The sequence below is a fragment of the Littorina saxatilis genome, linkage group LG1 (genome assembly GCF_037325665.1).
Source record: "Littorina saxatilis isolate snail1 linkage group LG1, US_GU_Lsax_2.0, whole genome shotgun sequence".
NCBI lineage: Eukaryota > Metazoa > Mollusca > Gastropoda > Littorinimorpha > Littorinidae > Littorina > Littorina saxatilis.
In genome coordinates, this window is record NC_090245.1 from 12,573,768 (window position 1) to 12,586,267 (window position 12,500).

General features: G+C 42.1%; 1 protein-coding gene across 3 annotated transcripts in view; it reads left to right on the plus strand.

The window, feature by feature from the left end:
• LOC138962184 (myosin heavy chain, clone 203-like) overlaps positions 1-12,500 on the plus strand; it is a 94,295-nt gene that overhangs the window by 57,551 nt on the left and 24,244 nt on the right. Inside the window, exon 1 of one of the 3 annotated variants that reach the window (XM_070333920.1) lies at positions 6,381-7,505. The exons of the other annotated variants lie outside the window; for them this stretch is intronic. Coding sequence (XP_070190021.1) covers positions 7,279-7,505 — 227 coding nt within the window. The 5' untranslated portion in view covers positions 6,381-7,278. Of the gene's footprint in view, positions 1-6,380; positions 7,506-12,500 lie in introns of those variants that run through there. 3 annotated transcript variants of the gene reach the window in all.

Sequence of the window (12,500 nt, forward strand, 5' to 3'; positions counted from 1 at the left end):
TCAGTGAATAGGGTGTGTGAATACGTTTACGTTCCTCCGGTGTGATGCTGTGTGTTGCATAAGTATGAGTTTTGAATATAATTAATCAATTAATTAAAAACAAAACCAGAAAAAAGTGTCAGACAAATAAGCTGTTCCGGCATAATTATTAGTATATTAGTGTGATCAGATGTCCCAGGCCTTGGTAACATTTAGAACGGCTCTGGGTGATATGTACCAACATTTCTTTCCATGGAGTTCTTTTTAAACCGCGGAGAAAACATCCGTTCTTGGATGGGCAAAAACTTCAGGATTTTATTAACTGTTTGAACGCAGTGTCACTACTGCGCGCGCAGTAGAATCCTGCTTGTAATTGTTTGCACCGGGAACCTATAAAACATTTTATATCAATCAGAACTGGTCCTATACAGAAACCTATAAAGCATGTTATGTCAATCCAGAAACAAATAGCCTGCCAAATTCAGAACCATGCATGTTGTATAAATCAGAAATGGTCCTATTAACCACGCACTTCAAGTGACTTAGTCATGCAGAAGAAGAAAGAAACCATAAAGGGAATACGCAAGAATCGAGAGCTGTTCTATCGTGCTAAAAAGATAGCCAAGATCACAGACTACCCGTACAAAGTGGTTAACATGAAATGAAATATAGATTAGCTTGCGGGAAGCTTCACAGTCTCATTGAAAAGACGCTTTGTCAGTGGTAGGCAGTCTTTCTGGTCAGTCTCGTTTCTTCCGCCTGAAAAACTCAGTCAATTTGTAGACAGAAAAAAATGTATCAAAGTGAATTATTGTGCAAAGGATATTGAGTTGCAATGAATTTGTATTCTCAGTCACCTCCCTGTCGTGATATAAATATTCAGTGTCAATCATAAAGTGGTCGATATGAATAAAGGAACAGTATGTCTCGAATTTGGCCTTAATGGCCTATATTCTAACGCTGGTTTTGAAAGGTTCATTTCCGATATTTAACGGTCGGTCTAATTAAATGTAAAAAGCAAGGGTTATTTTTCTGTTCTTTTTTCGAGGAACCTAAGAAAACTAACAGAAACTAAGACAGAAACAAATATACAGAGCGGGTACGTAGTTAGGTTAGTCCAGAAAAACGTCCAAGTATGTATGTTATTGCTCTTCTCAATGCTTATCGTTGAAAACAAGATTAAACGAAATGTGAAACATTACCAATCAGGTGTAGACTTTTTAGCTTCTTGAATACATTCTTTTCTTTAATCACGATCGAAAGTTCCAAAAAATAAGATCAAGAAACCTAAGAAGCCGAGGTGGCTTGCAGAGGACTCTAACGGTAAAACGTACGATCCCGAACCCTTCATAAGTCACAGGATCGAAAAACACCAGTGGCTTTTATGCTACGTGACGGAATACATTCTTGTTCTTGTTCTTGTTCTTTAGTATTTTATTCAAAACTGCTCCAGTTTGTCTCATACTGTTCATTTACACCGTTCTTTCCCACCCTATACAACAATATAGTCATTTACCCGATCGCAACCAAGTTCGTGCTTCAGTAAATGGCAATGGGCGATTGTAAAGGAATCTTTACAATACCTTACATTGGGTTCCCTACAGTCTTTCCTGATAAAATCGCACTGCCGTTCGTTGCACCGTTTCGATCGTCCCACATTTATCGGTGAGTGTGTTAAATAACGATTTTGCGATCTTCGTGTAGTAGAGGCAGCAATAATTAAGAGAGATTGATCATTCCGATGCCAGATCCCTGGAACTAAAACGACGTAATAAACGACGGAAAAGGGAAATACAAGATAATAATTGCACAGGTGACTATGCAAACAGAAAAGATAACACGGAAACCACAGGAGCTTGTATCCAATCGCCGGTCGATCATTATTTACAGTCCACTACTACGACATACTACTACTGAGTATATAGTAGTAGTATGTCGTAGTAGTGGACTGTAAATAATGATCGACCGGCGATTGGATACAAGCTCCTGTGACGGAAACTAAATCAGAGTTAACGTGTGTTCTGACCAACGCAGTAACTTTCACTGTAAGACGATTGGCAAGTCGGCATGCTGGCAAACAAGAAAGTAACTGAAAGATATGAGTAAGTTGCTATATACTGAGTTGAAAGTCAAGTATCTTATTTTTTCCAGAATGTATCATTTTGTCGGACCTGTGAATAAAGCGACTTTATTTTCACGGATGGGATTATTATGCGGATCCGCGATGAATTCGACTTTTTCTGTTAATATAAACATATGAAATAGCCCATTTTCAATGTACAAATTATAGACATGTGTCGGTTTGAGAAACCCTCTCCCAGCACAATCACTGTATTTTCTAGGCGTCTATCGCGGAAAAAGTCAAGAGTATGTCGGTGGGATCAGCTTTTGTGTAGGTATAGCTTTAAGTTTAGCACTCTCTATCCGTCTTTCAAAAATGCTCAAAAAACCCCACCACAAATTAAACATTTAAGATTGTTTTTGTTTTTGTTTTTATATTGTAACACCAACCAAGCTTCTTTTTTGTAAATAACTGTCGCCAACTGTGAAGAGATCTGCCTGGTTTCCAGAACAGGTTGAAAGCAAGGCAAGGTCGAAGGCATGAAGAGTGAAACCAGACACCTGTTGACACCCGTTTACATTTCGGCACCGGCGTAACACGAGAAAATTACTCCCACGAGATTTTTACTCCGGAGTAAACATTTCGTACGAAAAAGTTACTCCCTTTACGAAAAAAACACTCTCCCTTTGCACGAGAAAATTACTCCCCAAGGCAGGTGAGTTCCGAGTAAACATTTCGTTCAAAAATGTTACTCCCCTGACGAATAATTAACGAATAAATTACTTCACCCCAACACGAGCAATTTAACTGCCCATGCCAGGTGTACGAAATTGTTACTTCCTTGTCCCCTGTTAGTCTTGGTGGTGGAAGAGGTGGAAGGAGGGTAGCGCGACATTCGTGTGCGCGAGATCACTTATTGGCATTATCCCTTCGCCCCCATCCCATTTTTGCGTACGAGATTTTTACTGGAAGTAAAAAAAATGGGGAGTAAAAATTTCGTGGAGGGAGTAATTTTTTCGTGCCTTGGGGAGTTCATTTCTCGTACGAAAAGTGTACTCGGAGTAAGAATTTCGTACGAAATATTTACTCCGGAGTAAATTTTTCGTGGAGTAAAAATGTCGTGTTACACCGGCGTAACGCGTTTAACTTTCTCAGGCATTCTGCTTTCTCATTCGGCCTCGTTGGTCTTGTATAAACACTGAAAAGCCCCCCTCCCTTCCATAAAACTGGTCGAGCTTAGGTTCGTTACAATCATGGGGTCAAATTTGTTCAATCAATTTGTTTAATTTAAACTTAGAAATTGACATGATTTTCTTTAATTTGACCAGGAAACAACAGTTATAGTTCAGTCTCGAGTATATATCGAGTGAGAAAGCTGAATGCCTGAAAAAGCTGAACGCGTTTCACCGGCGAAAGCCCGTGAATGAGGAAGGGTTGAGATAGAAGTGTGAGTAGAGGCTTTTGTGCCAGCAACGTCAGCAATTAGGGGTTTTGGAGGGCCAGATAAACCTTGTTCAACGCTCCCCAGAGCGACAGGGAGCCATTGTGCTCGAGTCTTCCAATGGCCGCCCGGTGTAACACGAAATGTTTACTCCACGAAAAATTTACTCCGGAGTAAAAATTTCGTACGAAATTCTTACTCCGAGTAAATTCTTCGTACGAGAAAAGAACTCCCCAAGACACGAACAAATTACTCCCTCTACGAAATGTTTACTCCCCATTTTTTTACTTCCAGTAAAAATCTCGTATGCTAAAATGGGATGCGGGCGAAGGGATAATGCCAATCTAATGTGATCTCGCGCAAACGAATGTCGCGCTACCCTCCCTCCACCCCTTCCACCTCTAAGACTAACAGGGGACAAGGGAGTAAAAATTGTGTACACCTGGCATGGGAAGTTAAATTGCTCGTGTTAGGGTGAAGTAATTTATTCGTTTTTTATTCGTCAGGGGAGTAACATTTGTGTACGAAATGTTTAGTCGGAACTCACCTGTCGTGGGGAGTAATTTTTTCGTGTAATGGGGGAGTGCCTTTTTCGTAAAGGGAGTAAAAGTTTTGTACGAAATTTTTACTCCGGAGTAAAAATCTCGTGGGAGTAATTTTCTCGTGTAACACCGGCCTTTCGCTTTATGGTCGATCTTAGTCTTGAAACGTGTGACAAAGTAGGGCCTGCATGCGTTGAAACGCTACCGCAAAGCGCAGTATTCATTGTGCTCGTTCGCGTTTCCCGGGATTGAGTCATCAAAGTTAAATGATGTCTGTTCTCAGTGTCTGTAGATACCGTTCGTTTGGCTCGCGCGTTGAAGTCATCGGTATTTCTGTGATTTAGCAGGGAAAGTTTACTTGTGCTCTGTGTAGGGACTTGAAAAATAATCGGATGCCACTTATTACTTTTCATGCCTTGGAAATCAATTCGAAAGGAAATCTAGAAGAAGACAAATATTCTTCGTACTGACATACATCGACCATTTTGTTCACATAGTCTGTCGTGCCAAAAGTAGCAGCACTATTTTCGGTGAAAATTAGTCTTGGTGCAAACGTACATCAGAGCCTTTGGTACAAATAATTATTACTAGCATTTCTTTTGGTTAGCAATAGTCGTAGTGCAACATACATCGATTCTAGTTTCACAGAGCCTTTGGTATGGAGATTAATAGCGGTACTTTGGGTAAAAAAAAGTCTGAGTGCAAACGTACATTGGTTTACTCACAAAGCCTTTTGGTGTACCAGATAATTGCACTACTTTTGGTAAAAATGACAACTTGCCAGAGCTCTAAATTCGCAAAGTATGGAAACTCAGTTTTCTCTCGCGTCGGAGCATTGGCGTTTTGGCAAGAAGGGTTCCTTGCAAGCGTTGGTGGTTTTTTTGTGTGTGCATGGGTCGTTATACCCAGAGCACCGGGTGAGGAAATAAAACTCAGACAACTGCTTTTGAGATTTCCCTTTACCAAAAAAAAAAATAGGTGTGGTTACGGTAACATAGCCAAAAAAAATAGGGTAGGTAGGTAGGCAATCACTTTTTTTTTTTTTAACTTTTTTTTCTAATGTGTACAAATTAAACCTACTTGACAGGGAAATAAGTGTGCGACTTGGGCGCTTTCGCTTTCATTGCGTTTTTTGCACTTGTTTTTTTTGTTTTGTTTTTGTTTTGAGAAATGTAATAAAAAGTTATAGGATCGGCCCCTAAAAATAGGGTAGGTCGGGTTACCGTAACCACACCTATTTTTTTTTTAGGCCTTACCAAACGCGTTCCCCTTCGGCGAGTCTGCTTGTAGAACTTCAGATGATTGTTCCTTACAGATTAACCCGATCAGTTAAATTCTCCTGCCTTCGATGTAAATGTGGAGTTAAAGTCCTCACTGACAGCAAGGCCCAAAACACTTAAAATCTGTCTTCGACATAAGTGATGGTCCTTTTATATATTCATCCCCGTCACATGTGCCATCTTCGCGGGAGATTATTGAAATGATTGGTACGTTGTGGTTCCAGAAACCCTTCTTACATAATCGCAGGGGATTAAACCTGGTACAGAAGACGTCAACAGGGACAGCAACTCAAGGCGAGCTGAGATGGTCAGTGGACAGACAATGTGAATGTGAAGGGCAAGGACTGACCAAGAGATTTTCTCGTCAAACCGGACCACCGATCGGACTCGAGTGGGCATTGAGCGGATTACGTGGCGGATTTTCTCTCCCCTGTCGACTTTCCTGCCCACCCCCCACTCCCACACCCAACCCTCCCTGTGATTCAATCTAACCATACCTCACCTTTGCCTTCTACCCCTACCTTTCCTTCCACCATTACAAGTGTCTCTTTCTGTCAATTGCAGTGAAATTATTCCCAAATTGTCGCCTTCCCAACTCCCTCTTTCCCCACCTCCGACAACAGCAACGACTACAGTACTTCGCCATCACTACCGCAACAACAGCAACATCGACGTGCAATCGATTATCGGTTTCCCTTCATGAGTTATGACAACACATCGCTGGCCGCAGTGTTTTTGAATCGCCACTGGAAGGTGGAGACTTAAAGGGGCATGTACCGAATGAGGAAGACATTAAAGTTGGAGACGGCTATACAGTGTTGGTGGTTATTTATTTGGACAAAGCAAGACGTTTTGTTACAATGAACACGTTCCAATACCTTAGGCCAAACAAAAATATATGTTGGTTTGGGGTAACGTGACCAAAAAAGATAGGTTCGGTAGGTCGGCTTTTAATTTTTTTTAAATTAAATTTAGTCGATTTTAAAGGAGGTTACTTCCCTTAGTCTCGGTATGGTTCACAAAATGTGCCAAAAGGTGGGGAAAAAATAGGGTCGGTCGGGTAACCCTAAACTAACATATATTTTTATTTGGCCTTTCCATTCCTGGTGGTTTTTTTAAAATTGATTTTAGAACTTTAGCAGTCTATCTGTTTTATTTGTGAAGCAGGACAATACAGATGAACAGCTAACAAGAAAAAGCGTTGGGTCGTTTTCTTCCAAAGTGGACCATGACGGAAGATGTCACAGAATCTGTCAAACAGTGACTGGGCTGGAACGTCAATCAATATTTTGCTGATATGAGTTGAAGGTATGAAGCACTAACTTACGCACAAACACAAGAAATCATTGACCCAGGGTCAGGATATCAACTCTCATCGTGTTAAATGTGGAAGCTAAAAGACACAGATCAAAACATTAAAGATATTTACGTGGCGTTAGTTCGTCAATATGGATGGGCGTTCCGAAATGGAGGGTGTACGAGCTTTCGCCGTCACCAAAATAAACGGTTAGCAAAGAGACAACGTCAAGACAGTTAAGGCTTCAAACATGCCCATGGTGCTATACAATCTGGAAATGGACAGCATGCCTAGGAGAACACGTCAAATCCGTTAAGACTACAAAGATGCCCATGGTGCTATAGAATCTGGAAATGGACAGCATGCCTAGGAGAACACGTCAAATCCGTTAAGACTACGAAGATGCCCATGGTGCTATACAATGAAGAAATGGACAACATTGCTTTGAGTCAGCATCAAATCAGTTAAGGTTACAAACATACCCATGATGCTATGCAATCAAGAAATGGACAACATTGCTTTGAGTCAGCGTAAAATCAGTTAAGGTTACAGACATGCCCGTGATGCTTTACAACCAGGAAATGGACAGCATGCCTTGGATGAGTGAAATGTTAAAGAGGCATTGAACAATCTCACACACAGACACTTCCCACCATCCTGACGCTTCATGCCACAGGATGGAGCGTGGTAGCGGAAGAGTTCGAACTCGCGCTCTCTGGCAACGCGCCATTACCATGTCCAAGGATGGGACAGGCGGAGGGACAGGGGGAGGGGGAGGAGGAGGGGCAAGCTCAGGGGGATCTGGTGTCGGAGGGGCAGGCAGTGTGGGAGCCAGCATGTTCAAGAGCAGCAGGAATAACAGCTTCCAATTGCTGGCGGCCTCCCTCGTGGAGCAGAAAAACAGGTGCGACGCGATCTTTACTGGTTGTGTGTTTGTCAGTATTTGTGTTTTTGTCCGCGTCTTTCATTCCTCACCTGTGTGTCTGCAGGTAAGTGGGTGGTGATGGTAACCAATGTCAGGCTAATTAGTGGAGATGTGCTGGGGATGCCCTGTCTAAATATTGGATGGGGTTGGGCTGGGTAGCACCAGTACGCATGTTGAAGAGAACAACGTGCAGGTTTTGATAAATTTGAAGGTGACTTCTCTCTCAGAAAAAAACGTCTACTTCAGATGTACTATCTCTGTCTCTCTCTGTCTGTCTGACTGTCTTTCAGTCTGTCTGTCTGTCTGTCTGTCTGTCTCTCTCTCTGTCTGTCTCTCTCTCTGTCTGTCTCTCTCTCTCTCTCTCTCTCTCTCTCTCACACACACACACACACACATGCACACAGACACAGACACACAGACACAGACACACACACACACAAAGACACACACACACACACACACACACACACAAACACACACACATACACACACACACACACACACACACACACATTTGTTATGTTGTATTATGTTGTCTGCGTATGTCCACTGTTGATGTTTTGAAAGTTTGAATGAAAAAGCCAACATCTCTTATCTACGTATTACAGAGTAGCCTACTCGTTTTCCTTGTATCTATTAATCAACAAATCCAAAAACAAAGACACTGCCAACGTTCCAAAATTCAGAATCAAAAAACAAGAAAGGTAAAAATAAAAAAAAATAAAAAAAACATGATGTTTCTCTTTGTTGGTTGCCAAAAAAAATTCCAAAATCAATAGCAAACGTTCCAACAACCTACCTTTCTTGTTTTTTGATTATTAATCAACAACCCGGAATGTTTGTTTGTTTGTTTGTTTATTTGTTGCTTAACGTCCAGCCGACTACGCAGAGCCATATCAGGACGAGGAAGGGGGGGATGAAGGGGGCCACTTGTCAAGCGATTCCTGTTTACAAATGCACTAACCCATTACTTGTGTCCCAGCAGGCTTTAGTAAAACTAAATTAATACCTACTGGAAGATTACCAGTTTCCAGTATGTTAAAATAGGCTTAACCTATCTACTGCTGGACTTACATCAGAACACTAACAGATTAAACTATACATGAATCGCGAGACAAGCGGCAAGAGAAGAGATTTTTGGAAAAAATACAGGTGAATGAGCAAGAAGGCAGAAAAAAGAAAAGAATTCATGAAGAAAAAGAGAGCATGACAGGAAAGAGGAACCAAAAATCTATCTAACAGCAAACTAGAAAGCTCCTGCGGTTCCAAAAACAGGAGGGGCTTTTAATTTCATAACCGCAGTGCCCCACTGCGGGAAAGCCGGAATGCACTAGCCCAGTTGGAATGTGTCTGAGATAGCGTTTCTGGCTTTTCTCGTTTCATTCTGATCACCTTATCGCAGAGTACATTTTGTCTTGCTGCGAAGAATATCTACGCAAACAATATAAATAAATACTTATGAGAGCGGTCGCTCGAGTCCACTCACGGGATATCGCGAAAGTGACAGATACTTTAACGACTCTCATATCAAAGACATGAAAATGCAATAAGTCTGAACGCGGTATCAGAAGAGATGGCTGTTAATGTATTGGGTAGACCAAGGTCAAATATATGCATTATGGTGCAGGCTTACACTGCTACAAACATTAAGTGCGGTTGCAATTGAATGGTATTAGAACAAGAAATTCCTCCGAGGTAGGAAAAACACCCCCGTTGGTCAAAGGGAAATAACCATTCTCATTGCCACCAACTGAGAAGGTTATTTCCCTTTGACCATTAATATGTGCCTCTATAAGTCCTTGTAGAATCTTAATCCACCAATAACTCCCTAACCGTGTGTTTGACTGGTCCCAATTTTTGTAAGGACCGTCTCAGGAATGTATAGAACCTGTTCACCAAGTTTGGTGACGATCGGTCCGTTCATTCTTGAGATCTATATGCGAACACAAACAAACAAACACATCGAGCGAAACCTATACACACCCCTATACCGGGGGTGTAATGACATTTGTTGCCTCACGCCCTCACCCACCCCCCTCCCCTCCTCCCCCCCCCCCCCACCCCAACGCTAGCTCCCTTGCCGTCAAAACAAAACGGAACAGAAGAGAAAAAAAGATTGTGTTGTTCAAAGTCAGACCTTTGTTATGCACAAAATTAGAAATGTCTTCAGCTGTGCAAAGTCTCATTGCACTTCCATGATGTTTCTCTTTGTTGGTTGCAAAAATAGACAATGGCTGAGACGGTCAATAAGTTTATTTGCCTATTTACTCAAGATTGTTACTCGTGTTTTTCTCTGCTCCTCAGAAGTCAACGGGGAAGTTCAATATTGACCATTGTACACAATAACTATGCAAGCAAAACCCACTCGAGTCTGGAGTCTATAATAAGCAGGTCTGGCGATCGGCTTTATGCGAGTTTGAGTCGTTGCACACTTCTTTAAGGAGATGGTGGCGATTTTACAGATACAATTATTTTGGCAATAATCTGCTGTCAGTTTTTGCTTTTTCAGCATTTGCCCATTTGTTTTTGTTGTTGTTGTTGTTTTGTTTTGTTGTTTTGGTGTGTTTCTTACGATTTGTTTCTCTAGCTTTAGCCAGGAAGTGTGATCAAATACACAAACATTAATGACAATTTAGAAGTGGTACGGTTGGCACATCATACGCGTTACTAACCACAAATGTGACCCTCCACCACGAAATGAGTCGCATGTCACCTCGCGCGGTTCTGCGCTAGGCTCAATATAAGTCCGGGGAGTGTCTTGTAACAGTGTGAGGGTCACCTTAGTCACAGGCTTATAACTCAAACAGTTTTCGCTCTTTTCTAAAACGGGTTTCACCACTGGATAGAGCATAAAAAACTCTTTAGGAAAATGTAAAAATATGAAAATCATGCAAAGGTGACATGCGACTCATTTCGTGGTGGAGGGTCACAAATCTGAGGTGCAAGCGTCTGTATCTCTGCAGAATTCGATATTACTGCATCCTCCGCAGCAACACAAATGTTATTAAAAAAGAAAGTTGCTTTATTCATTCAGGTATTAACATTTTTTTAAATTCAAGTTTTTGACACACATATGCTGTGACAAGCGAACACAAAATAATATGACCACTTAGGTGATTTGTGTTGAAATATTGCTTTCTACGGAAAGAGTCGAGGAAAATGAATGTCGTTCCGTCGTTGTTTAATTGTTTAATGGAAATAGATGATCTTATGTCGTATGTCTTATGTCATCATCAACAAATCAGAATGATGTTTGAATTTAATTACATGTATATACATTCCTTCCATGTGCGGGAACTATCATATTTTCATTTTCATTTTCATTTTCATTACTTTATTGTCCCATCGCTGGGAAATTCGGGTCGCTTCCTTCCAGTGGAAAGCTAGCAGCAACATAGTCGCGCTACCCAGGTGTCTGCGAGTTTAGGTGTAATCAGCCACCTGCACATATGGCAGAAAGATCGAGGTCTTTTACGTGCCACAGTAGTGACACGGGGGTGGAACATGGATACCGTCTCTGAGACTGTACATAAAGTTGACCCGTGTCCGTCCCGGTGTCACGAACTGAAAACTCTGCCTGAACAATCCTTCTCATTGTGGTCAATGCGCATGCGCCAATCTTGGACATACAAAATGCGACCCTTTGACCGATCGAACCATGGGTTAGGGTTCGGGTTAGGATTAGGGTTAGGGTTAGGGTTAGGGTTAGGGTTAGGTTGTTCACGACCTGATTAATCTCCCCATGTTAGCGCATGCGCATTGGCCGCAATGAGAAGGATTGTTCAGGCAGAGTTTTCAGTTCGTGACACCGGCCCGGATTCGAACCTGCGACCTTAGGATCACAAGTCCAGTGCTCTACCTTCTTCTGCGTTCGTGGGCTGAAACTCCCACGTACACTCGTGTTTTTTGCACGAGTGGAATTTTACGTGTATGACTGTTTTTTACCCCGCCATTTAGGCAGCCATACGCCGTTTTCGGAGGAAGCATGCTGGGTATTTTTGTGTTTCTATAACCCACCGAACTCTGACATGGATTACAGGATTTTTTTCGTGCGTACTTGGTCTTGTGCTTGCGTGTACAGTACACACGGGGGTGTTCGGACACCGAGGAGAGTCTGCACACAAAGTTGACTCTGAGAAATAAATCTCCCGCCGAACGTGGGGACGAACTCACGCTGACAGCGGCCAACTGGATACAAGTCCAGTGCTCTACCAACTGAGCTACCGGGCCCCTAATCAGTCAATATCAGCCATCACAAAATGATCTTCTACTTGAACATACACCAGAAATCCACAGTCTGGTAGCGTTCCCTGAAAGAAGAGTTGGCATATTTCACTGACTTACCTTTTCATATGTTGACAATGGTGTACATTACAAAATTATTCCAACAACAAAATCTTACTCTGCGCAGAAAGACGCCTGCCATGAAAGGCCATTGAATTTGTGTAGGTGTTCAAGTTGAAAGATGCTCCGAGCTAATCACGTGAACAAACCTGGAGAGATCCAGGCTATGGTGGTGTTGATGGTTGTTTAAGGCTGTCCTTGATTAAGCCGGAAGTAGACTTCACGAATACTTTACGAAGTTTTTTTTAACCTAACATTCAGTGCCAAAGCTTCGTGCAGCGACCTTCGTGAAGCAGACTTCGCGAAGTCGACTTGGCCCAATTAATGCCTGGCTTAAATTAAGTCCGAAGTCGACTTGGCCCAATTAATGCCTGGCTTAAATTAAGTCCGAAGTCGACTTCGCCCAATTAATGCCTGGCTTAAATTAAGTCCGAAGTCGACTTGGCCCAATTATTGCCTGGCTTAAATTAAGTCCGAAGTCGACTTGGCCCAATTATTGCCTGGCTTAAATTAAGTCCGAAGTCGACTTGGCCCAATTAATGCCTGGCTTAAATTAAGTCCGAAGTCGACTTGGCCCAATTAATGCCTGGCTTAAATTAAGTCCGAAGTCGACTTGGCCCAATTAATGCC